The sequence below is a fragment of the Garra rufa genome, chromosome 14 (assembly GCF_049309525.1).
Source record: "Garra rufa chromosome 14, GarRuf1.0, whole genome shotgun sequence".
NCBI lineage: Eukaryota > Metazoa > Chordata > Actinopteri > Cypriniformes > Cyprinidae > Garra > Garra rufa.
The window spans coordinates 7447929-7473074 of record NC_133374.1 but is presented as its reverse complement, the minus strand read 5'-3'; the positions used below and the strand labels follow the sequence as shown (position 1 = coordinate 7473074).

At 34.8% G+C, this 25146-nt stretch overlaps 1 protein-coding gene across 1 annotated transcript in view; it reads left to right on the top strand.

The window, feature by feature from the left end:
• The window catches only part of fat3a (FAT atypical cadherin 3a), a 167884-nt gene that overhangs the window by 75804 nt on the left and 66934 nt on the right, over positions 1-25146 (top strand). Inside the window, exons 12-25 of the mRNA XM_073818320.1 lie at positions 3810-4006; positions 7587-7740; positions 7813-8046; positions 8204-8593; positions 10664-10878; positions 10966-11103; positions 13772-13915; positions 13998-14195; positions 14519-14743; positions 16651-17227; positions 19086-19220; positions 19338-19495; positions 21384-21852; positions 24702-24848. Of these exons, the coding sequence (XP_073674421.1) occupies positions 3810-4006; positions 7587-7740; positions 7813-8046; positions 8204-8593; positions 10664-10878; positions 10966-11103; positions 13772-13915; positions 13998-14195; positions 14519-14743; positions 16651-17227; positions 19086-19220; positions 19338-19495; positions 21384-21852; positions 24702-24848 (3381 nt within the window). The remainder of the gene's footprint in view (positions 1-3809; positions 4007-7586; positions 7741-7812; positions 8047-8203; positions 8594-10663; positions 10879-10965; positions 11104-13771; positions 13916-13997; positions 14196-14518; positions 14744-16650; positions 17228-19085; positions 19221-19337; positions 19496-21383; positions 21853-24701; positions 24849-25146) is intronic.

Genomic DNA, 25146 nt, shown 5'->3' with positions numbered 1-25146 from the left:
CTTAAACAAGTCAAATATAAATGTATATAAAATATAATAAATAATTAAAATATTGTAGTATTTTAGATATTCCGATATTTTCAAATTAAATATATATATAAATAAATAGACATATAATTATAAATATGTAAATACATATTAAAATAAGTGCGTTGTTTTTATATCTTTTAAAGTCTAAAATATTCATTCCACTGATTATAATTGCATTGAAAAGAATGCAGCTTTCAGAGAGAAAGGCATAAAGCGTTACAACTACATAAAAATGAGTGAACTATCCCTTTAATTAAATCGTAGCCCACGGCATGTAAACTAAAGTAAACTTTGTGACACGAGCCCTTGTTTAGTTGGCATGTGTTCTACTGAGAATAATCTCTTTCCTTTTCTCTCTCAGTCTCCTTCCCTACAGTCCACACTTTCATAACGTTTAAATCCTCTAGTTCAAGACAAACTCAAAGGTCAGACAGACTCTAATACATTTCTCCCAGCCCAGCGGCACAAACTGGCTCAAAGAACTGCACACCGTATCACAATACACACCGGAGGGAAAGAAAGAGGCAAATATACAAACAGATTTGAGTTACCCAAACGTCTTTATTCTCTTTAGGAAGCGAGAGCTTTGTGAGTAGTTTCACCTCTCGGGGTATTTTACTGCTGTGTTCAACGGAGCACAGAGCAATTAAACAGTAAACAGTTACTCTATGGTAGTTAATTGGATAATTTGAACTTTTATTTAGAGGTTCTTGCTGAAAGTCGTTTAAAGGTTCATAAAGGGTAGCTTAAAACAAGTTAGCACACTGTGTATCTCAGCTTAACAATAGTGCTGAATATGCCCGCCGCAGCAGCTAAGATTTAACAGCCGTTAAATAGCTCTTCATGTTGCTGCCTCGTAAAGGTGAAAGGTCACTGCAGAAACATTAATCGACCAGAACTGACTGCAAATGGCTGGAAACATATTATTTGAGTTTAATTGGTTGACAAGAAGAAATATGCTCTTTGAGAAAGATATTTTATGCATTTGTGTATATACTGTATAAAGTAGATTTTTTTAAACCTAAGGTCTGTGCGTGACCAGATGAAGTACACTTTTAAAAAAAAGGTGCTTTGAAAGGTTTCTCACAGCGATGCCATAGAAGAACCATTTTTGGTTCCACAAAGAACCATTCAGTCAAAGGTTTTTTAAAGAACAATCTTTTTCTTACCTTTGTATAATCTGAAGAACCTTCTTTGGCCACAAAGAACCTTTTGTGAAACAGAAACATTCTTCAGATGTTAAAGGTTCTTTATGGAACCAATTTAGACAAAAGGTTTTTTTTATGCCATCGTGAAGCACCTTTATTTTTAAGAGTGTACTATGACAATTAAAAATAAATAAATAAATACATTTTTATTTTTTTAGTCCTTCCCAAGCCTGTATTTATTTGATTCAAAGTACAGCAAAAACAGTAAAATTTCGAAATATGTTTTCTATTTGAATATATTTTAAAATGTGATTTATTCCTGTGATTTCAAAGCTGAATTTTTAGCATCATTATTCCAGTCACATGATCCTTCAGGAATCATTCTAATATTTTGATTTGCTGCTCAAAAAAACATGTATTAATATTATTATGTTGAAAACAGCCGAGTAGAATTTTTTTCAGGAAGAATTTTATCATTTATCTGAAAAGATTTTTGATCTGAAAGCATTGTTGCTAAATAAAGTATTGATTTCTATAATTTCTTATGGAAATAGAAAACTTTTATTTTAAATAGTAAAATTATTTCAAAATGTTACTGTTTTTGCTGTACTTTGGATCAAATAAATGCAGGCTTGTCGAGCAGAAGAAACTTCTTTAAAAAAAAAAAAAACATTAAAAATCTTACTGTTCTAATCTATTCACATTCATTCTTACTACAAACACAATATTTAGTTGTGCATCCATACAATAATACAAAAGTTTGATGTATCTTATGCTCACCAAGTCTGCATTTATTAGATTAATACAGTAAACATACAGTATTGTGAAATATTACTACAATTTACAATAATTGTTTTCAATTTGAATATATTTTAAAATATAATTTATTCCTGTGATGCAAAGCAGAATTTTCAGCATCATTACTCCACTCTTTAGTGCAAGGGTCGACCAATTATCAGCGCCAATATTAAGAAATTTTTATGGTTATTGGTATCATTTATCGGCCATTTTCAAAACTGATTTCTGACTGATCAATAATTTAAAAGCATTTAAAGAAATTGTTCATTTTTATACCAGACCTATATATATATTTACCGGTTATCGGTATAATTGATCTGCAGAAATCTGTATAATTGCTGCTTTACAAACATTCCTAATTATTAGTAGTGTTAAAAACAGTGCTGCTGAATTTAGTTTTTCATTGTTTTTTGATAAATAGGACAGCTTTTATTTGAAATTTTTATTTTATTAGATAATCTAGTTTTTATTGTTGCTCATAATCAATTTAATGCGTATTTGCTGATTAGAATTATTCATTTCGTCAAAAAACATACTGACTCCAAACTTTTGCGGTACTATACATTGCATTATGCCACTGAAATATATCAAATGTGACCCTGGACCACAAAACAAGTCATAAAGGGGAATCTTTTGAAATTTAAATGTATATCTTCTGAAAGCTGAATAAATAACCTTCCATTGATGTGTGGTTTGTTGAGATAGGACAATATTTGGCTGAGATATAATTATTTGAAAATCTGGAATCTGAGAGTGCAGAAAAAAAAAATCTAAATATTGAGAAAATCGTCTTTAAAGTTGTCCAAATGAAGCTCTTAGCAATGCATATAACTAATCAAAAATTAAGTTTTGATATATTTACGGTAAGAAATTTACAAAATATCTAAAATGATCTTTACTTAATATCCTAATGATTTTTGGAATAACAGAAAAATCCATAATTTTGACCCATACAATGTATTTTTGGCTATTGCTGCAAATATACCCATACTACTACTAAGACTGGTGTTGTAGTCCAGGGTCAGAAATATCATGTTATTTTGAATGTGATAAACCACACTTTTAAACACTGTGCTAGGACATTTTATTTCAGGCAAGTAGGGTCCATTTTTAAATATCCAAGCCACAATGAAATGCAAGAAAATGAAATGCAAGGTTTCGAGCTATCGCTTATAAAGCACAGAAAAAGCATGCAGTGTGAGGAAGTCATGCTGAACACTCCTTCAACCCAATGAGCGAGAGCGTGGGATGAGAAAAAATGGAGTCGGAAGGCGTCCAGGCCTTTGTTGACGCATCTCTGATAGAAGCTGTTCTGTGTTATCAGCCCCCAGCTGAGTTAAATTACACTCTTTATTAGATGAATAAGGCTGCGTGTGTTTGTACTATGAGTGTACAGTAATTGGATGCTTGTCATCGCGGCTGCTTTGATTATAGAGTCGTTTCCATTTTACTCTCACTCAGTCTCTCGTTCTCATTTTTTCCTTTCTTTTCACCTCTGTCTCACTGAGGTTTAAAAGATGACCTGTCCTAATGAGTCGGGTACGGCTGCGGACCGTGCGATAAATCAGGAAGGCTGTTATGGGGCCTAATTGATGGCAGTGTTGATAATTTAAAATGTGAATATAAGGAACTGATTATTATAATTCATACTAATGAGTGTGCCATCATTGAGAGGAGGTTATTAAGCCTGCAGATAATCCTGGAAGTGAGCGTGTGTTTTGTTACAGTCGGTAGCTGATTTTATTGCTACTTAAATTGTCACAGACTATTGAGAGATTAACTGTCCGGTAAAATCTTTTTTGTGTGTGTGTGTGTGTGTGTGTGTGAGTGTAGGTGGGAACAGAGGTGGGGTGTTTGCTCTCGGGTTGGTTCAGGGAGAGTGGAAACTGTACGTTAAACGGCCTTTAGACCGCGAGGAACAAGAACGGTACCTCATCAATGTCACGGCGACAGACGGACTCCACGTTTCAACTGCAACCGTAGAGGTCATGGTCATCGACACCAACGACAACAGCCCTGTCTGTGACCCGGTGAGTAAAACCCTTAAAGTTCATTCAGGGAAACATCTAATTAGTGCATATTTTGAGAGTTTCAAATCTACATGGTAAACATGAATGATTACAAGCCAAAGCCAGGAATATTTTTGGAGCCAGTGAGTCCACTTACGGCAGCCAGGAAGTCCAGGGGAAATGATCTATGAGCATAAAACATGACCTTGTTAAAATAAGGTCAAACTGAAAACCAGGCCAGCCTGTTTAGCAGGGGGCATTTGGGTTGAGTGTCAAAACTTAGTGAGCTGTCTAGCTAGATATCATTTTTGAACATTATAGATGCATATTGGGGGAATCAAATATGAAATGTTGATACATGAATCTAATATTCAAAGGTTTTTGGATGCGGTTACATTTGAAATGGGCAAAAATGTTTGCATAGAATTTTTGAACATGTTCAACATTCCAAATCTCAAATCTTGAAAGGCAGCTATAATGGCCGACACATTCAAATCAAACTTTCAGACATGCCTATGATTGCCAAAATTGATTAGATTGAAAGTCTGACTGCGCCTACTATGGCCAAAAGCATTTGAATGGATGTTCAAATGTGCCCATGATGGCCAAAAATTTTTGAATGTGCCCATCTGATGTTTATACATGCCAGTAATGGACAAAAATGATTGAGTTGAATGTTGGAATGTTTCTATGATGGACCTGTGATTGCCAGAAATGTTCAAATCAGATGTTCAATATGATACCTAAAAATGATTGAATTGAACGTTTGAATGTTGTTGTAATGGCCAGGAATGTTTGAATGTACCTAAGATGGCCAGAAGCGTTTAAATTAGAAGTTTAGTTATGTCTACAATGGACAAAAACGATTGAATTGAATGTTTGAATGAACCTACAATGGCCAAAAATGTTCAAATCAGACGTTCTTCTATCCAAAACGATTACGTTTAACATGAAAAATGTATCTACGATAGCCAAAGATGTCTATAATGGACAAAAATGATTGAGTTGAATGTTTGGGTCTACCTAAAATAGTCAATGCATGCACCTATGATGGCTATGATTCAAAATGTTGAATGCAGATGTTCTTCCATGCCTATAATGGCCTAGAATTATTACGTTTAATGTTTAAAAATGTACGATAGCCAAAATGTACAAATCAGATTTAAAATGATTGAATCTAATGTTTGAATGTGGTTAAAATGGCCAAAAGGTTTGCATATACTTTTGATAGCCAGAAACGAACAAATCAGATTTTCACATGCCTATAATGGCTCCAAATGATTAAATGCGATGTTTAAAATGTAACTACGATCTGAATCTGAATGCAATATTTGAATGTGTTACGATGGCCAAAAATGTTTACATATACCTTTGATGGCCAGAAATGAACAATCCTATTTTTTACATGCATTTAATGGCCAAATTAATTATCTAAAGCCCAAATCAAATGTTTAGATGTGCATATGAAGTCTGAAAATGATTGAGTTTAATGTTGAAATGGCCAAAAATTGTTCAGATGCACATCTGATGAACAGAAATAGTCAAATTGAACGTTTGAATGTACCTGCGATGGTCCAAAAATGTTTACATGCACTATGTGATGGCCAAAAATGTTCTAATCAGATGTTCAGATGTGCCCACAATGGCCAAAATTGTTTGAATGCATCCATGATGGCCCAAAATGATTCATTCAGATGTTTTGTATACGTGCCAGTAATGGACAAAAGTGATTGAACTGAATGTAGGAATATTTCTACGATGCACCTGTGTGCCAGAAATATGACCAAAAATGATATAAGTGAATATTTGGATGTTTGTTGCAATGACCAGCAAAGTTTGAATGTACCTTAGATGGCCAGAAACATTTGTCATTTTTGCTTCACCTGCAATGGCCAGAAATGTTTCATTCAGATGTTCTTCCATGCCCACAATTATTAAATTTAACATTTAAAATGTACCTACGATAGCTAAAAATGTTTAAATCAGATGTTCATACATGCCTATAATGGCCAAAATAATGGCAGAAAATGGTCAAACTGATTATTTGAAGGTGCAATGGCCAAAATGTTCAAATCAGATGCTTAGATGTGCATATAAGTGCAAAAAAAAATTAAATTCGATGTTGAGAGGGCCTAAAATTGTTCAGATTCACATTTGATGACCAAAAATGGTCAAATTGAACGTTTAAATGTAACTGCGTTGGGCTAAAAAACAGTTAACATGCACATGATGGCCAAAAATGATCTGTTCAGATGTTTAGATGTGCCCACAATGGCCAAAAATGTTTGAATGTACCTATGGTGACCCAAATTGATTCAATTGGATGTTTATATGTGCCAGTAATGGACAGAAATGATTGAATTGAATGTTGAAATGTTTCTATGATGTGCCTGTGATTGCCAGAAATGTTCAAATCAGATGTTCAATATGATGGCAAAAAATTATTGAGTTGAACTTTTGAATGTCTATTGTAATGGCCAGGAAAGTTTCAGTGTACCTATTGTCAGAAATGTCCAATTTAGAAGTTCAAATATGCCTATAATGGACAAAAATGACCAAGTTGAATGTTTGAATGAACCTACAATGGCCAAAAATGTTCAAATCAGATGTTCTTCCATGCCTATTAGGCCCAAAATTATTACATTTAACATTTAATATGTACCTACGATAGCCAAAAATGTTCAAATCAGATGTTCTTCCATGCCTATTAGGCCCAAAATTATTACATTTAACATTTAATATGTGCCTACGATAGCCAAAAATGTTCAAATCAGATGTTCTTCCATGCCTATTAGGCCCAAAATTATTACATTTAACATTTAATATGTACCTACGATAGCCAAAAATGTTCAAACCAGATGTTCAGATGTGCATATGATGGTTTAAAATGATTTAATGTGGTTACAGTAGCCAAAAATGTATGCATGCACATTTGATGGCCAGAAATGAACAAATCATATTTTCATACAAGCCTACAATGGCCAAAAATGGTTAAACTGATTATTTGAAGGTGCCTACAGTGGCCAAAAAAAAAATTCAAATCAGATGTGCATATGAAGGCTAAAAACTGTTGAAATTGCAAAAAAAAAATGTTAATTTAGTCACATGTGATGAAAAAAAAAATCAAATCAGATCATTCTTATGTGCCTATAATGGTCAAAAATGACTAAATTAAATGTCTCAATGTGCCTGCGATTGCCTGAAATGTTCAAATCAAGCAAGGGTCACCAAACTTTATCCTGGAGGGCCGGTGTCCTGCAGAGTTTAGCTCCAACTTGCCTCAACACAGCTGCCTGGAAGTTTCAAGTATACCTATTAAGACCTTGATAAGCTGGTTCAGGTGTGTTTGATTAGGGTTGGAGCTAAACTCTGTAAGGACACCGGCCCTCCAGGACTGAGTGTGGTGACCCCTGAAATCAAATATTCAAATGTGCCTTCAAAGTTCAAAAATAGTTCTTTAATTGATAATTAGTCCTACAGACCTCAGTATTTAAAAACATTTTCATTCACTCTCCATTTTTGCCACTGAAAACATGAGCAAAGCAGAGCTCTTGACTCTTTCCTGATGTGAGCTCTATAATAAGTGTGTTTGTGTCTGCAGGCCGTGTACTCGGTGTCCGTGTCTGAAGACGTCGCCATAAATAAGCAAATCCTTTGGGTCAAAGCCAAAGACGCTGACGCGGGCGCAAACGCACAGATCCAGTTCTCTTTGTTCGGTTCTGGAGCAGAAGACTTCATCATACATCCACACACAGGTTTGTGAGTGGGGTTTAAAAAAGCTCCTGTAGCCTTGCTGTTTGCTTATAAGTGTCTTTTTCGTTCTGTAGGCGAGCTGAAGACAGCTGCGGCGCTGGACCGTGAAAAGGTTGCACAGTACTCTCTGGTTGCCCGTGCGACGGATGGAGGTGGTTTGTGGTGTGAGGCTGAGGTTGTGGTGCTTCTTTTGGACGTGAATGACAGTCCGCCGATGTTCAGCATGCCCCATTACACCGCTAGCGTCTACGAGAACACCGCCACTAAAGCTCTGCTGACCCGAATACAAGCCATAGACCCTGATCTGGGTATGAGCATGTCATTTTGATGCGTTTGAGCTGTGACAGCATGAAAAATATACAATTTGAGTTAGTATTAGAGGGTAAAAGAAAGTTAACTAGCTTCAAACTGCCATTATACAGCTGAATGGATTTTGCATATAAAAGCACGTGTTTTATTTCACAGGTGTTAATCGTAAAGTGGTCTATTCCCTTGTTGATTCGGCTGATGGGTTCTTCTCCATTGATAAATCATCCGGGATTGTTGTTCTGGAGCGTTTGTTGGACCGTGAGGTTCAGTCGTCATACCATATAACAGTCCGTGCATCAGATCAAGGCGTTCCCGTTCGCCTCTCTTCCCTTGCAAACATAACAATCACAGTTTTGGACATTAACGACAACCCGCCTGTGTTTGAGAGGAGGGACTATCTGGCCACGCTTCCTGAAGATGTTGCAGTGGGTACAGAAGTGGTACAGGTTTATGCTGCGAGTAAAGATATTGGCACCAACGCTGATATTTACTACAACATCCGATCTGGAAACCAACAGGGCCATTTCACCATTAACATCAACACAGGTGAGATGCATTACTTAAGATTATGATGTATGCTATACAGAAATGTTAAACAAGGCAAAGGTTTTGATATATATAATGGCCAAAAATGTTCAAACCAGATGTCCAGACATTACCAAAAATTCTTGAATGCACCTATGACGGGCCCAATATGATTAAATCAGACATTCGTGCATGCCAATAACGGCCAAAAATGATTAAATTGAATATTTAAATGTTCCTTGGAATATGATGCACCAATGATGGCCAATACAACAATCAAATTAGATGTTCATACATGCCTATAACAGCCAAAAATGATCAAAATGATCATTTGAATGTGCTTGTGATGACCAAGCTTGTTTGTATGTACCTGATGTCCAGTCAATCAGATATTCAGATATGCATATAATGAGCAAAAATAATCAAATTGATTGATTGAAGATGCCTACCAATGTCAGGAATGTTTTAGCACGCCTACTATGGCCCAGAAACTGTTCATACTTGCCTACAGTGGCGAAAAATTTCTTCTATGATCCACCTCTGATGGCGTCCAAAACATTCAAATCAGATGTTCATACATGCCTCTAATGGCCAAAAATGATTAAACTGAGTGTTTGAAAGTGCCTACAATGACCAAAAATGTATGAATGCACCTATTATGGCCTAAAACAATGAACTCGGATGCTTAGATGTCAAATTAAACATTTGAATGTCTCGATAATGCTATAATGTTCCAATGCTATAATGCTTCAGAACTGTTTCTATGCACCTATGATGACCAAAATGTATTAATCACATATTTATGTGCCTATAATGGTTAAAAGAAATGATCAAATTGAATATTTGAATGTGCCTGCCAGTGTTGGAAAAAGTTACTTTAAAAATAACAGTATTGTGTTACTCCATAAAAAAGTAACTAATTGTGTTAGTTAGTTACTTATAAAAAAGTAATGCATTACATTTGTTTTGTGTTACCTGCTGTTGTTTGAAAAAGTTACTTTTAAAAGTAATACATTACATAAAAAGTAACTGTGTTACTTAGTTACTTTATATGGAAAGTAACAATATTGTGTTACTTTTTATAGAAAGTAATGCATTACATTACTTTTGTGTTACCTGCCAGTGTTGGAGAAAGTTACTTTGAAAAGTAATACATTACAATATTGTTACTCCATAATAAAGTAACTACTTGTTTAAATTGGTTACTTTTTATAGAGAGTAATGCATTACATTACCTTTGTGTTACCTGTCAGTGTTGGAGAAAGTTACTTTAAAAATAACAGTATTGTGTTACTCCATAAAAAAGTAACTAATTGTGTTACTTAGTTACTTATAAAAAAGTAATGCATTACATTTGTTGTGTTACCTGCTGTTGTTTGAAAAAGTTACTTTTAAAAGTAATACATTACATAAAAAGTAACTGTGTTACTTAGTTACTTTATATGGAAAATAACAATATTGTGTTACTTTTTATAGAAAGTAATGCATTACATTACTTTTGTGTTACCTGCCAGTGTTGGAGAAAGTTACTTTGAAAAGTAATACAATATTGTTACTCCATAATAAAGTAACTACTTGTATAAATTAGTTACTTTTTATAGAAAGTAATGCATCCATTACTTTTGTTTTACCTGCCAGTGTTGGAGAAAGTTACTTTTAAAAGTTATGCATAACAGTATTGTGTTACTCCATTAAAATAACTGTTACTTAGTTACTTTTTGTAGAAAGTAATGCATTACATTACTTTTGTGTTACTTTTTGTCACATGGGCTGGGATTGTTTGAGCTTTTATTTGTTTTTTAATAACAAAAAGCCCAAAAGTTAAATTTTGAAAAAGTAATCAGATTACATAACACACATTACTTGTAATGTGTTACTCCCAACACTTGTGTCTGTAATGGACAAACATATTTAAATTTACCTGTGATGGCTAAAAATGAACAAAAGTATGTATGATGGCCAAATATTACCAAATTAAATGTTTGAAGGTGCCTACATTATATAAAGATATTTATATGATGGTTATAATAAATTATATTTATAAAATAAATAGCAAGCGTTATACCATGTTTATCCTTGTGCTGCATACAGGTGCCATTTCTGTATCTCGAGGGCTGGACTTTGAATCCTGCAAGGATTATTTCCTCACGGTAGAGGCAACCGATGGTGGGACTCCGCCCCTTAGCGCTGTTACCATGGTGAACATCAACCTGACAGACGTCAATGACAACGCCCCCATTTTCAGCCGTGACGCCTACAGCGTGTCCATCAGCGAGGACGCCAACATAGGAGACACTGTGGTCAAGGTAACGATCGTTAAAAAATCACATCAGTCCTATTTTTGTGTTTTTGAAATCCACATTATAATTTGGCGATTTGTCGCGGTTGCCCAGGTGACCGCGGAAGACGTCGACAGCCATGCAAACGGCGACATCCTGTATTCCATCGTCAGCGGCGACCGCGAGAACCAGTTCTTCATCGAGCCAATCACAGGCCAGATCAAAGTCAACAAGCAGCTGGATCGAGAAATGGTGAGGAATGTGGGATGTCACCATGGCGACCGTTACCATGACAACCGAGTGACAGAGAAATAATGGAATTAAATAGGACAAAATCCCCACAAAGACGTTATTTTAAATGACACTGATCAGGGAACAGCCGAAGAGAGAAAGAAATCAAATCCTTCACGGCAGAAAAGCCTTTAATAATAGACACAGTGTCATGGTGTTTCATTTAATATAGAGGATTCTTAATGTGGATGAGATTAAGATAATAGCATTACACCTGTGAAACTTTTATACTAATAGATAAAAGAGATAAAAAAGTATAGAGATTATGATTTTGGACTTTGCTCTAGTAAAGCACGCTTTGATCACTGATTTCATATACTTTAAAAAATATAATTTATTTCTGTGATGCAACACTGAATTTTCAGCAGCCATTACTCCAGTTATCAGTGTCACATGATCCTTCAGAAATCATTCTAATATACTGATTTATTACTTTTATTTTCAGTGTTGGAAACAGTTGTGCTGCTTAATATTTTCTCACTGGTTTCATTTTTTTTTAATATAAAATAAAAATATAATTTTAATTATAATTTTAAAATAAAAATAAAATATATATATATTTTTAATTTTCATTCTAATATATTCTGATAATATATATTTTTTGTAGTTTTTAGCTTAAGTCCTTCAGCATTATTTAAAATAAAAAATACAGAAACTGTTCAAAAATGTTGTAAAATGTTATTACAGTTTAAAATAACACTTGTATTTTAATATATTATATTTATTTTTAATTAACCCCTGAAAAGCTGAGTTTTCAGCAGTATAATTTTAATCTTTCTTTCTTATTTGATACTTAAAAAAAAAAAAAAAAAAAACAGCATTCGTTTGACATTTTTGTTACACAAGATGTATAATGTCTTTACTGTTGCTTGTGATCAATTTATTGTGTCCTTGATGGATAAAAATATTAATTTCCTTTTTTTAAAAATACTAAAAACCAACCTTTTTAAATGTTTATTTAATTTTTTAAAACATTTTGTTATTTTTAAAAATCTGGATTAATTTAGCTTTAAAATAAAAAATACAGAAACTGTTCAAAATATTTTGTAAAATGTTATTACAATTTAAAATAACACTTGTATTTTAATATATTATATTTATTTTAAATTAATCCCTGAAAAAGCTGAATTTTCAGCAGTCTAATTTCCATCTTAATTTTTATTTGATCTTTTTTTTTTTAATAAAGTTAAAAAACAGCATTTATTTGACATTTTTGTTACATTATGTCTTTACATTTGCTTTTGATCAAGTTGATGCATCCTTGATGGAGAAAAATATTAATTACATTTTTTAAAAATGACTAAAAACCAACCTTTTTAAATGTTTATTTAATTTTTAAAACATTTTGTTATTTAAAAAAATCTGGCTTGATTTTGCTTTAAAATAAAAAATACAGAAACTGTTCAAAAATGTTGTAAAATGTTATTACAGTTTAAAATAACTCTTGTATTTTAATATATTATATTTATTTTTAATTAACCCCTGAAAAGCTGAATTTTCAGCAGTATAATTTTAATCTTTCTTTCTTATTTGATCGGGGTTTTTTTTATAAAGTTAAAAACTGCATTTATTTGACATTTTTGTTACATTATGTCTTTACATTTGCTTTTGATCAAGTTGATGCATCCTTGATGGAGAAAAATATAAATTACATTTTTTTTAAAAATGACTAAAAACCAACCTTTTTAAAATGTTTATTTATTTTTTAAAACATTTTGTTATTTTTAAAAAATCTGGCTTGATTTTGCTTTAAAATAAAAAATAGAGAAACTGTTCAAAAATGTTGCAAAATGTTATTACAATGTAAAATTGTATTTTTTAATTAATCCTTGAAAAGCTGAATTTTCAGCAGTCTAATTTCCATCTTTATTTTTTATTTGATCATTTTTAAAAACAGCATTTATTTGACATTTTTGTTATATTATAATGTCTGCACTGTTTCTTTTGATCAATTTAATGCATTCTTGATGGATAAAAATATTAATTTCCTTTTTTTACAAATTATTTAATTTTTTTAACATTTTATTTTATTTTTAAAAATCTGGCTTGATTTTGCTAGTGGCACATGGTGTTGAATAACTGCAACCACTAGATGGAGCTAAAGCTTCTTTATAGTACATGCAGGCTCCTTTTTACTCCCAAGTCAATTAGCTTAATGAAGTCATTGTTGTCTTCGGCTTACCAAGTGTTCAATTATAGCTGGTTAAAAGGGGTCAGATCATTTCCAGCTCTTTTGAAATAAGACTTTGATGAATGATGTAGACAAACACTTTAAACTTTCAGTGTAAAGTCCATTAATTGTAACCAAGCTGCAAAAAAAGAAAGAGAGAAAAGTAATGATTCATTTAGAAGACGAATCCCTTTTGAATAGTGCTTAGCAGTATAAATGAAGTTCAGAATTTAAATAAAACACCACGAATTTCTAAAATACAGATGAGATGAGAAATAGCGAAAAGAAGAGACACTGACAGCAATGAGTTACAAACCTAGATTGTATGTCGCTTCAGATCATCTGTCAGCCCATCATGAACTATTTATGACACAGAGTGAAAGAGAATATATAGATGTGTGTTCATCTCTCTTTACTTTATACTTTCTTTTCATCTCTTATTCTGTACGTTGTCCCTAGATGGCTGGTTACTCGTTGTCCGTCAGAGCGCTTGACAGCGGGACGCCTGCCATGACCTCAACCGTTCAGATCAACATCGATATCTCAGACGTCAACGATAACCCGCCCACCTTCACCCCAGCCAATCACACTGCAGTTATACAGGTGAGATAAAGATTGACGGGTAAATCAGCCAATCGCTTTCAAGTAATTTCAGCCGTTTAACTTGAACTTTACTCTTCAACAGGAGAACAAGCCTTTGGGAACGAGTGTCCTACAACTGTCCGTCATTGATAAGGACGCCAGCCACAACGGCCCACCTTTTCATTTCCGTATCCTATCAGGAAATGAGGGGGCGTGGTTTAAACTGGATAGAGAGGGGCTGTTGACATCCAATCAGGTGTTTCGTAGATCGGAAGGCACTGAGTATGTCATTCACGTACAGGTAAAAATGCTGATTCAATTTTGTTTATCCACTACCATAAAATCAAACATTTGGGGTTGGTAAAAATCTGTAATATTGTGAAATATTATTACTATTTCAAATAACTCTTTTCTATTTGAATATATTTTAAAATGTCATTTATTTCTGTGATCCAAAGCTGAATTTTCATCCTCATTATTCCAGTTTTTAACGTCACATGATCCTTTAGAAATTGTTCTAATATGCTGATTTGCTGCTTAAGAAACATATTTCATATGTTCATATGTCATATTTTTGATTGACACTTCAATCAGCCAATCACTGTGCGCTGTTTTACCTCATAGGCTAGTGATTCTGGAAGGCCGCCTCTTTCGTCGATGGCGACTGTGTTGGTGCGTGTGATAGAGGAGAGCGTGCACAAGCCAGTGGCGTCACCCTTACATGTGCATATCGTAACTATGGAGGACGAGTTTCCTGGAGGTGTGATCGGTCAGATACATGCCACAGACCAGGATGCATTTGATATTCTCACCTACGGACACACACACCAGCAGAGCAGCCTTTTTAAGGTATTTGACTGTGTGATACATTGGTTTGCATTCATCACATTAATATTTTGACAGATTTTGCTCAGTCATTCTCAGGTTTTAGTCTGCTAAACCCCCACAACAATTATCATTCAATTAATTTTATTATTATTCAGATAATAATACAATTATTCACTTTGAGACATTTTAAGATTCATATAACTAATTATTATTTTTTGTCTAAAATAGAATTATACTACTACTTTATTTTAAACTAAACTACTTTATTTTATTAGATTTTTATTATTTATTTATTTATTTTAATTTTTTGAGTGATAGGAAGTCATTAAACTATGAAAACTATAAAACTATGAATATAAAAAAGTTCATTCAAAAGTTTGGTGTTCATAAGCATTTTAGCTTTTTTATTAAATGAAGATTTATATCAAATTTTATCAGTTTAAAAATACAGTAAAAACTTGTTGTGAAATGTTATTACAATTTAAATATTTTTGTATTTGAATATATTTTATGTATTATAATTATCATTTAATTAATTGTATCATTCAGTTAGTATGTTAATTTTTCAAATAACAATACAAATTTTATTTAAAAAATACAATTTTGAACACTACTAATGATTTATTTTTACAGTTTTGAGTAATAGTAAAGCAATTAAATCTATGAAAATAAAACAGCTGGATTTATGGCAATTATGCATAACCAAAAAATGTTTTCAAATCAAAACTGTCATAAACTTTAGTTTTTTTTGAAGTTCATGCATTTTTTAAAATCAGATTTAATCATAATTCATGCAAATGCACATTTTTTTTCCTCTAATTTCAACCTTTTCAGCATAAACTTTTGGACAGGCTTTTACAATGAGAAAAATTTGTTTACGTACATGCAAAGTTTAAAATCCATTTACATTTTTAGAAGGTGGATTTTACAATTAATGTTTGCTAAACTTTTAATATATATATATTGTATATATACTGTAACTTTTGACTGTGTGTGTGTGTGTGTGTGTGTGTGTGTGTGTGTGTGTGTGTGTGTGTGTGTGTGTGTGTGTGTGTGTGTGTGTGTGTGTGTGTGTGTGTGTGTGTGTGTGTGTGTGTAAAGTTTTTGGGCAATAAGATTGTTAATGTTTTTAAAGAAGTCTCTTCTGCTCACCAAGCCTGCATTTATTTAATCCAAAGTACAGCAAAAACAGTAAAATTGTTAAATATGTTTGAATATATTTATAGTTTCTTTTTTACCAAAACTATCTTTATATTTATATTTATATTTATATATATATATATATATATATATATATATATATATATATATATATATATATATATATACATACACTGCCCTCCAAAAGTTTGGAAATGCCTTAGAAAAGTGGGATTTTGGACAATATTGGCATGAATCCTTTTTAATTTGTGATAATTTTGCACTGATAAGGGACAACACAAACTACGAAAACATATTTTATTCAATGAACAATTTATACATAGAAAAAAAAACAAATTTCGATTCATCAAAATATCCACCATTAGCAGCTATTGCAGCTCTGCATAATCTGGGCATCCGAGCTGTCAGTTTATTCAAACATTGACTTGATATATTACTCCAAGCCTCCTGAAGGATTGCCCAAAGATGATTCACACTATGCTGATATCGTCCAAAACCACACTTTGCCAGGGGTGTTTCCAAATTTTTGGAGGGCAGTGTATATATATTAATATTCTGATTCACTGCTGAAAAACATTTATTGGTATTATTATGTTGAATTAACTGAACTTTGATGAATAGAATGAAATAGAATTTAATTTTGGTGAATTGTTACTAAAGTGTTTAATAAATTGCGTTTTATTGAATTTATTTTACTCCATTAGACATGGTCAAAAACAACAAAACTCTGTAATTGTTTTTTACATGTCTATCATCTTCTCACTCAGGTGAGCCCTCGAGACGGTCGAATCATCGCTCTGAGCGGGTTGGACGCGGGCCGCTACAACCTAAATGCTACCGTAACAGACGGCCGCTTCACTGTGAACGTGCCCGTGAGCGTGCACGTAGAACAGGCCTCGGCCGAGATGCTCCACGATGCCGTGACGATCCGTTTCGACCGCGTCTCCCCTCACGACTTCGTGTCCCGCCACCTGCCCTCAGTCAGACGCGTCCTGTCCAGCGTCATGGCTACGCCCCGATCCGATGCTCTGCATGTACTCAGTGTGCAGCCGGTGGAATCCACGGGGCAGCTTGACCTGCTGGTTGCAGTGGAGACAGCAGAAGGCAGCGGGTTCTACAAGGCGGCGCTGGTGACGCAGAAGCTGAGCTCCGCACGCCGCCAACTGGACCAGGTTCTGAGAGTCTCAGCGGTGCTGGATAAGAACTGCTCCGGTCTGGACTGCAGGGAGGCCCAGTGTGAACAAACCATCACGCTGGACTCGCACAGTCTGCTCACGTACAGCTCCACTAAAACCAGCTTTGTGTCTCCCAAATTCCACAGAAACACACGATGCATTTGCAGTGGTGAGTGTGTCTGTATGTGAACAAATTGTTGAGCCAAGGTCACACAATTTAGCAGATGCTTTTATCCAAAATGGCTTACAAACCAGGACAACAATATCCATGCATATATCCCTGGACCACAAAACCAGTCTTAAGTAGCACGGGTATATCTGTAGCAATAGCCAAAAATACACTGTATGGGTCAAAATGGTCGATTTTTCTTTAATGCTAAAAATCATTAGCATATTAAGTAAAGATCATGTTCCATGAAGATATTTTGTAAATTTTCTACCATGCATTGCTAAGAACTTCATTTGGACAAATTTTAAGGTGATTTTCTCAATATTTAGATTTTTTTTGCACCTTCAGATTCCAGGTTTTCAAATAGTTGCATCTCAGACAAGCATTGTCCTATTTTAACAAACAATATATCAATGGAAAGCTTATTTACTCAGATTTCAGGTGACGTAAAAATCCCAATTTCGACAAATTTACACTTATGACTGGTTTTGTGGTCCAGGGTCATGCTATATTTCTGCTGTAATAATGACCAAAAAATAGAATTTATTCATGAATTTAATAGAATGTTATTAATAGAACTTATTTATTTATTTTAAAAGATTTTTTATAGAAACTGCAAGTAATGATATTTAATTAACCACAATTCAATCTGTAATTCTTGAAGTTTCAACAAGTATTTTATTCCTATTCAATTATTAGAATATTCCTGTTTACACCTTGATTTTACTTCTAATTTAGATTAAAGATGTAATATTTTAATATATATAATACTTATATATAATATAATTAATATATCAATACTTATTTTATTTTAATAGATTTTTTTATATAAAATGTAAGTAATGATGTTTATATATAGAATTAATAGAAGTCGTTCTTGATCGACCTTTTTCATTTTTGTTACTTGAAAAAAAAAATTGCACATATGTAAATTAAAAATAATAGATTCCGTCACAAAATATTTGTTCTCGATCAACCTTTTTCATTTTTGTTACTTGAAAATAATCTTTTTGTCATTATGTTTTAGCAATAATTTATATAAATTCATATTAATTGACATTTTGGCATTTTTATTCTACTTTATTTTTGGATTTATTTATCTGAAAGCTGAGTGAATACGCTTTCCATTGATGTATGGTTTGTTAGGATAGAACAATATTTGGCTGAGATACAGCTATTTGAAAATCTAGAATTTGAGGGTGCAAAAAAATCTAAATATTGAGAAAATCACTCCTAAAGTTGTCTAAATTAAGTTCTTAGCAATGCATATTCCTAATCAAAAATTAAGTTTTGAAATATTTACGGTAGGAAATTTACAAAATATTTTCATGGAACATGTTTTTTACTTGATATCCTAATGATTTTTGGCATAAATAAAATTGTTAATCGATCATTTTGACCCATATTGCTACAAATATACCCATGCTACTTAAGATTTAAGGTTTTGTGGTCCAGGGTCACATTTAATGAGGAAATCATAAGGCAGTTTCTAAACAACTTGCCTTAATGTTGTAGCGCTATTGATTCTCACTGTGTACTAAATAATAAAGTTGTAATCTCTGTCAAAATTACACATGTAAATCCTTCTTTATCACAAGGTTAAAAGTAGTTTTAACCCCATCTTTAAAGGTTGTTAACCCTTGGTGAAGTGCAATGTGAAAAGCCCTTACTTAAGCACTCCATTAAACAAAATGACACTCTTGAACACACGCCATGTCCTTGGCTCAAAAACAGCAGAAACAGAAACACGTTTTCAGAGGTGTATCCATTTAAATTTGTGGTCCGTGATCTCTCATACAATTCAAGGTACCAGTACACCACTATAACAAGAGCCTGTTTGTTTGTCTCTTTCTCTCAGATGGGAGTTGCTCTGCTGCGTCAGAGGTGTGTGCAGATATGAGATGTCCTGGTGACATGCAATGTGTGGGAACGGACAGCAGCAGGGGGCCGTACGCATGCCAGTGCCCACCGGGCAAACTCGGAGAGTGTGCAGGTAACTCAAAACCCTTGTGTGAAAGCTCTTTATGTGTGATATGTAATGTGGCACCTTCTTACAGAATGAGCTGTTTCCTTTTCAGTGACTGATGATTTGTGTGTTTATGTTGTTCAGGACACACCTCTCTGAGCTTCTCTGGGAACAGCTATATCAAGTACAGAGTGACGGATGGAGAAAGAAGCGGAGAGATGAAGTTGGCGCTCCGCATCAGAACGCTGCAGAGCAAAGGAATCATTATGTACACACGTGCAGATCCATGCAGCATATTAAAGGTAAACATCAGGGCTCTATACTTACTTTTCTTACTTAAAAAGATTTGGGAGCACAGTCAAAATGTCAGGAGCACCTTCTAATCAATAATCAAAAAGTCTGATCAAAAAACTTGCCTTCCCATTACGAGGTGATATTTGACTCCTTAAAGTGATTTACAGAGGATTTTTTTTAACCTCTGTAATGGCATTTTTGGCAACTTTATTAAAAGCATGTCATCTTTATGTTCAATTTTTTTAAATATATATTTTTAATCTTTTTAAAATAAGTAATTAAAACAACATAACAAGAATAAGTAGAAATATAGCTGCGAGCAGCACTTACGGGGCCAAGCACTAGGCAAGGGAAGCATCAGAACAACTGAAGCAATGAGTAATTGAAGAGTGATTATAGTGAAAATGGGTGAAAAAACAAAAACAACCGTTAGTAATACAGTATAATTGGTTATCACTATTTAACACAAGGTGGCACTGTCTCAAAACGTTTTGAATGCCTTTAGGTCATGGCGTCTATTGTACATACAAAGTTTTGTAATAGTACACTAATGCATTGGTAAAAACGTAGAATTTTATATCATAATACCATATTGTAGTCAATGGCAATTTCATGTTTTGTTCAATTATAGCGCCACCAAGAGCCACAACCCCACCATTTAGTGTGTGTCCTTAGAGTTTGCCCATACATATGTGTGTCAAATTTGGTGAAAATATGGTGAAAGTTACAGACATTTTTCTATATGAGAAGAGAAAAAAATGACAGATGACTGACTTCGTTTGCTTTTTTTGCCACTTACTATCAAAATTGCTGGCATGGGAAAATTGGATATCATTTTTCGTATCTCCTGACCATTAGGTGGCACTGCACCGGAACACTGCAGGTAGCCTCAGGTCATGCTTGTTATAACACACACCGAGTTTAGTCTCAATACGCCAAACTGTTGCAGAGATATAGCCTCAAATCCATTTTTGCGTGCTTTTCGTAGAATTCGTTTGCGTGTTATTCTAGAACGGTTTGCCTAATCAACTTAAATTCTGTAACTTTTTGCCAGCATGGTCTCAAGATGATCTGAGCCAATTTTGGTGAAAATCAGACAAACTGCCTAGGACGAGTTAGAAAAAGTAGGTTTTACAAACTTTTAAAAATAGAAAAAAATAAACCTTTTTTTTAATTTTGGTGTTCATTCAACTCTGTATGACCCAAGGATTCAGAGAAAAAAAGATTTTCTGTGCCTTACGGTTCAAAAGTTATTAGCATAAACATGAGTGAAAATTTGGACAAGTGATGGCACTAGAGAGTTTGAGTTAGAGACACCAAAATTGCTATGGTTAATGTTGAGACTGTCCTCTTTGAGTGTGCCAAATTCAAGTCACTGTTTTAATTACTGAATCATATCATTAATTTGATTAGTTTGAACAGCTGATTTATTCAGGATAATGCAAGTGACTCTCTTTATGAATGGGAAATTGAATCATTTACTTATTTACTAGATTCTTTGTTTGAATGGAGCTCAGTTGGGACTTGTTTCAGACCATTTTTGATGACGAAATAGAGCATAATCAGGCAATAGTGTTATAATCAGACAATGTAAGTTACTTGATGAAGAGAGGTGTGACGTGCTTTTCGGCTCATTAAAAATTAATCTTGCAGCCGCATTCTAGATTAATTGTAATGGTTTGATAGAACTGGCTGGAAGACCTGCCAAAAGAGTATTGCAATAGTCCAACCTGGGCAGAACAAGAGCTTGAACAATGAGTTGTGAAGAATATTATGAAAGAAAGGGCCTGATCTTAAATCACTTATATGTACATAGGATTCATATTTTTTGTTCTAATAACTTACATTAATAATACATCACATTTTACATAGACTGCAACTGCTTTTGATTGACAGATCGAAGAGGGAAAGCTGTGGTTCCAGTTGGATTGCGGCAACACTCCCAGGAGCATCGGGATCTCTGGCCGTCTGGTCAACGATGGGAACTGGCATCACGTTGTCCTGGAGTTGCGTGGAAACTACAGCAGCCTCTCTCTAGATGACATGTATGTGGAACGGCGACTGGCTACGACCAAATACCGACCTCTGGGAGCAGATTTGTCCATTTATTTCGGAGCACAGGTTTCTCCTTCTGATGCCCGTAGCTTGACGGAAAGAAAAGGTCCGCGGGTCACCAACGGCTTTCAGGGCTGCTTAGACTCTGTGGTTCTGAATGATAACGAACTCCCGCTGCAGAACAAACGCAGCCCGTATGCAGAGGTGGTAGGACTGACGGATCTCAAGTTGGGATGCGTTCTCTATCCAGATGCGTGTGCCGCTCAGCCCTGCCTCAACGGTGCCACCTGTGTCAGCCTGCCATCTGGAGGTGAGAAAGAGAGAAAGTGTTTGTGTGTCCAAACCCCTGTTTAACTCTTCAGAAATGTCTGTTTTTAGGATTGTACCATGATTCCTCTTAATGTTATTATTAAACCTTCTGGTTGCCTCAATTACTCTCCAGTTAATCTGCTTCAGTGATGTAATTATTCTGGTTAATAAGCTTTGCTCAGTTTTGGCTTAAGTCAAATCAGCTCAGCTTCTGTCTGCTGAGTGAAGCTCTAATTCACAACTACTGTGTCTGATGGACACCAAATGACCAATTATGAAGATTAAATCATCTCCTGCTTCCACATGCTCTAGTAAATCTCATCTCATCTTCTGTTCTCGCCTTGTGTATTCTCTCACATCTTCTGTCATCTCTTTTCATCTTTCCCTTTCTCTTTTCTTCACATCATACTTTCTCTTCTCATGCCATGTTTTTTATCTAGTCTCTTCTTTTTTCTCTTGTTGATTTCCTCTCAAGCCTCGTCTCTTCTCATGTCCTTTCTAGTCTCTTCTCTTCTTGTCTTTTCTTTTATAAAAAAAAATTCTGCTTGTTTCATCTTGTTTCTCGTCTCCTCTCCTCACCTCTTTTCTTTATTTGTTTTCTTTTCTTGTCTCTCATCATCTTTCCTAGTCTCGTCTACTTGTCTCCATCTTTTCTTTTCTATTTTTACATTATGCAATCTCTTCCCATCGCATCTGTTTTCATGTAGTCTGTTCTCTTCTTGTTTCATCTATTCTTATCTCATGTCATCTCTTCTGTCTTTGTCTCTTCTCATCCTCAGGTCTTGTCTCTTTTCAGCTCATGTCCTTTCTAGTCTCGTCTCATCTCTTCTTATCTGTCTTTGTTTCTTCTGGTCCATCACTATCTCTTCAAGTGTTGTATCTTCCCAGCTTGTGTCTTTTCTAGTCTCGTCTTATCTCTTCTTTTTCTTTCTTTGTCTCTTCTCATACATCACTGTCTCCTCAAGTCTCGTCTCTTCCCAGCTTGTGTCCTGTCTAGTCTCGTCTCATCTATTCTCTCCTGTCTTTGTCTCTTTTTTTGTTCATCACTATCTCCTCAAGTCTCATCTCTTCTCAGCTCATGTCCTTTCTATTCCCATTTTTGTGCTATTTTGTCTTTGTCTCTTTTCGCCCATCACTGTCTTCTCAAGTCTCATCTCTTCTTAGCTTGTGTCTTTTCTAGTCTCATCTCATCTATTCTCTTCTGTCTTTGTCTCTTCTCGTCAATCACTGTCTCCTCAAGTCGCATCTCTTATTAGCTCATCTCCTTTCTAGTCTCATTTCTGCACTCTTCTGTCTTTGTCTCTTCTTGTCCATCACTATCTGTTCAAGTCTTTTCTCTTCTCAGCTCATGTGTTTTCTAGTCTTGTTTAATCTCTTTTCTTGTCTTTGTCTCTTCTCTTCCATTACTACCCCATCAAGTCTCATCTCTTCTCAGCTCATGTCCTTTCTAGTCATGTCTCATCTCTTCTGTCTTTGTCTCTTCTCATCCATCATTGTCTCCTCAAGTCTCATCTCTTCTCAGCTCATGTCTTTTCTAGTCTCATTTCTGTGCTCTTCTGTCTTTGTCTCTTTTCATCCATCACTATCTCCTTACGTCTTATCTCTTCTTAGCTCATGTCCTTTCTAGTCTCATCTCATCTATTCTCTTCTGTCTTTCAGTCTTCTCATCCATCACTATCTCCTCAAAACTCATCTCTTCTCAACTCCTTTCTAGTCTTGTCTCTTCTCAGCTCATGTCCTTTCTAGTCTTGTCTCATCTCTTCTCTTCTGCCTTTGTTTCTTCTTGTCCATCGCTATCTCCTGAAGTCTCATCTCTTCTCAACTCTTGTCCTTTCTAGTCTTGTCTCTTCTCAGCTCATGTCCTTTCTAGTCTTGTCTCATCTCTTCTCTTCTGCCTTTGTTTCTTCTTGTCCATCACTATTTCCTGAAGTCTCATCTCTTCTCAACTCTTGTCCTTTCTAGTCTTGTCTCTTCTCAGCTCATGTCCTTTCTAGTCTCATCTCATCTCTTCTCATCTGCCTTTGTTTCTTCTTGTCCATCGCTATCTCCTGAAGTGTCATCTCTTCTCAGCTGAAGTCCTTTCTAGTCTTGTCTCCTCTCTTCTCCTCTGTCTTTGTCTCTTCTCATCCATCACTATCTCCTCAATCACTATCTCCTCAAGACTCGTCTCTTCTCAACTCTTGTCCTTTTTAGTCTTGTCTCTTCTCAGCTCATGCTCTTTCTATTCTCGTCTCATCTCTTCTCTTGTTTTTGTCTCTTCTAGTCCATTACTATCTTCTCAAGTCTTGTCTCCTCTCAGCTCATGTCCTTTCTAGTCTTATTTCTGTTCTTTTCTGTCTTTGTCTCTTTTCGTCCATCACTATCTCCTCACGTTTTGTCTTTTCAGCTCACGTCCTTTCTTTTGTCATCTCTGTTCTCTTCTGTCTTTGTCTCTTCTCGTCCATATCATCTTTTTTGTTTCTCTTTCTCTTTTCTTCTGTTCTCATCTATTTTAATCTTGTCTTGTTTTCCTTCTCGTCTCTTCTCTCTTCATCTCTTCTGCCTGACTGTAGTCATCTCTCTCTCTTTCACTCGTTCACTGGTTCTGATGAATGGAGCAGTGCGTTGTGGAAGTTGCAGAATTTTGCCATACACATCCTCTTTGTAAAGGTCGTATGTGCAGGAGTGTCTGGCAGACGTGTGTGCGCGTGTCTGTTTGTTTGTTTTTGTGGGAAGACCTGATAAAACCAGCACACTGTTTACTCACTGACATTTTCCACGCGATCTCCCACCGGCGTGTGAGCGCGTCTGCGCGATTGTTTTGCAATTCATGAACAATCTCTCTTGTGTGTGTGTCTCTCTCTCTCTCAGGTTATTCCTGCAGTTGCAGCGCTCTGTACACTGGAGGGCGCTGTGAGACAGAGATCAGCGTCTGCATGCCAAACCCATGTCAGAACGGCGGTGTGTGTAAACCAATCGGAAACGCCTTCATCTGCAGCTGCAAGAGAGGATACACCGGTGTAACGTCAGTTTACCAGCATTTCAACTACTTTGGTTTTAGTTATTCAGCTTTTGATCCCAAAACATCCTGTTATGTTTTTAAGATTTTTTTAAGTCTATACTAAATGAGAAAAAGTTTTCTGATATATGATTTGTTTAGGAAATATTAATAATATTACATATAAAAATTATAAAATATATATAAGAATGAATATAAAATATATTTGTGTTGGCATAATCAGAAAGATTTCTATATAGAGAGAGAATATGCACTTATGTTTATAAATACATTTTTATTTTTAATTAATGTCATATT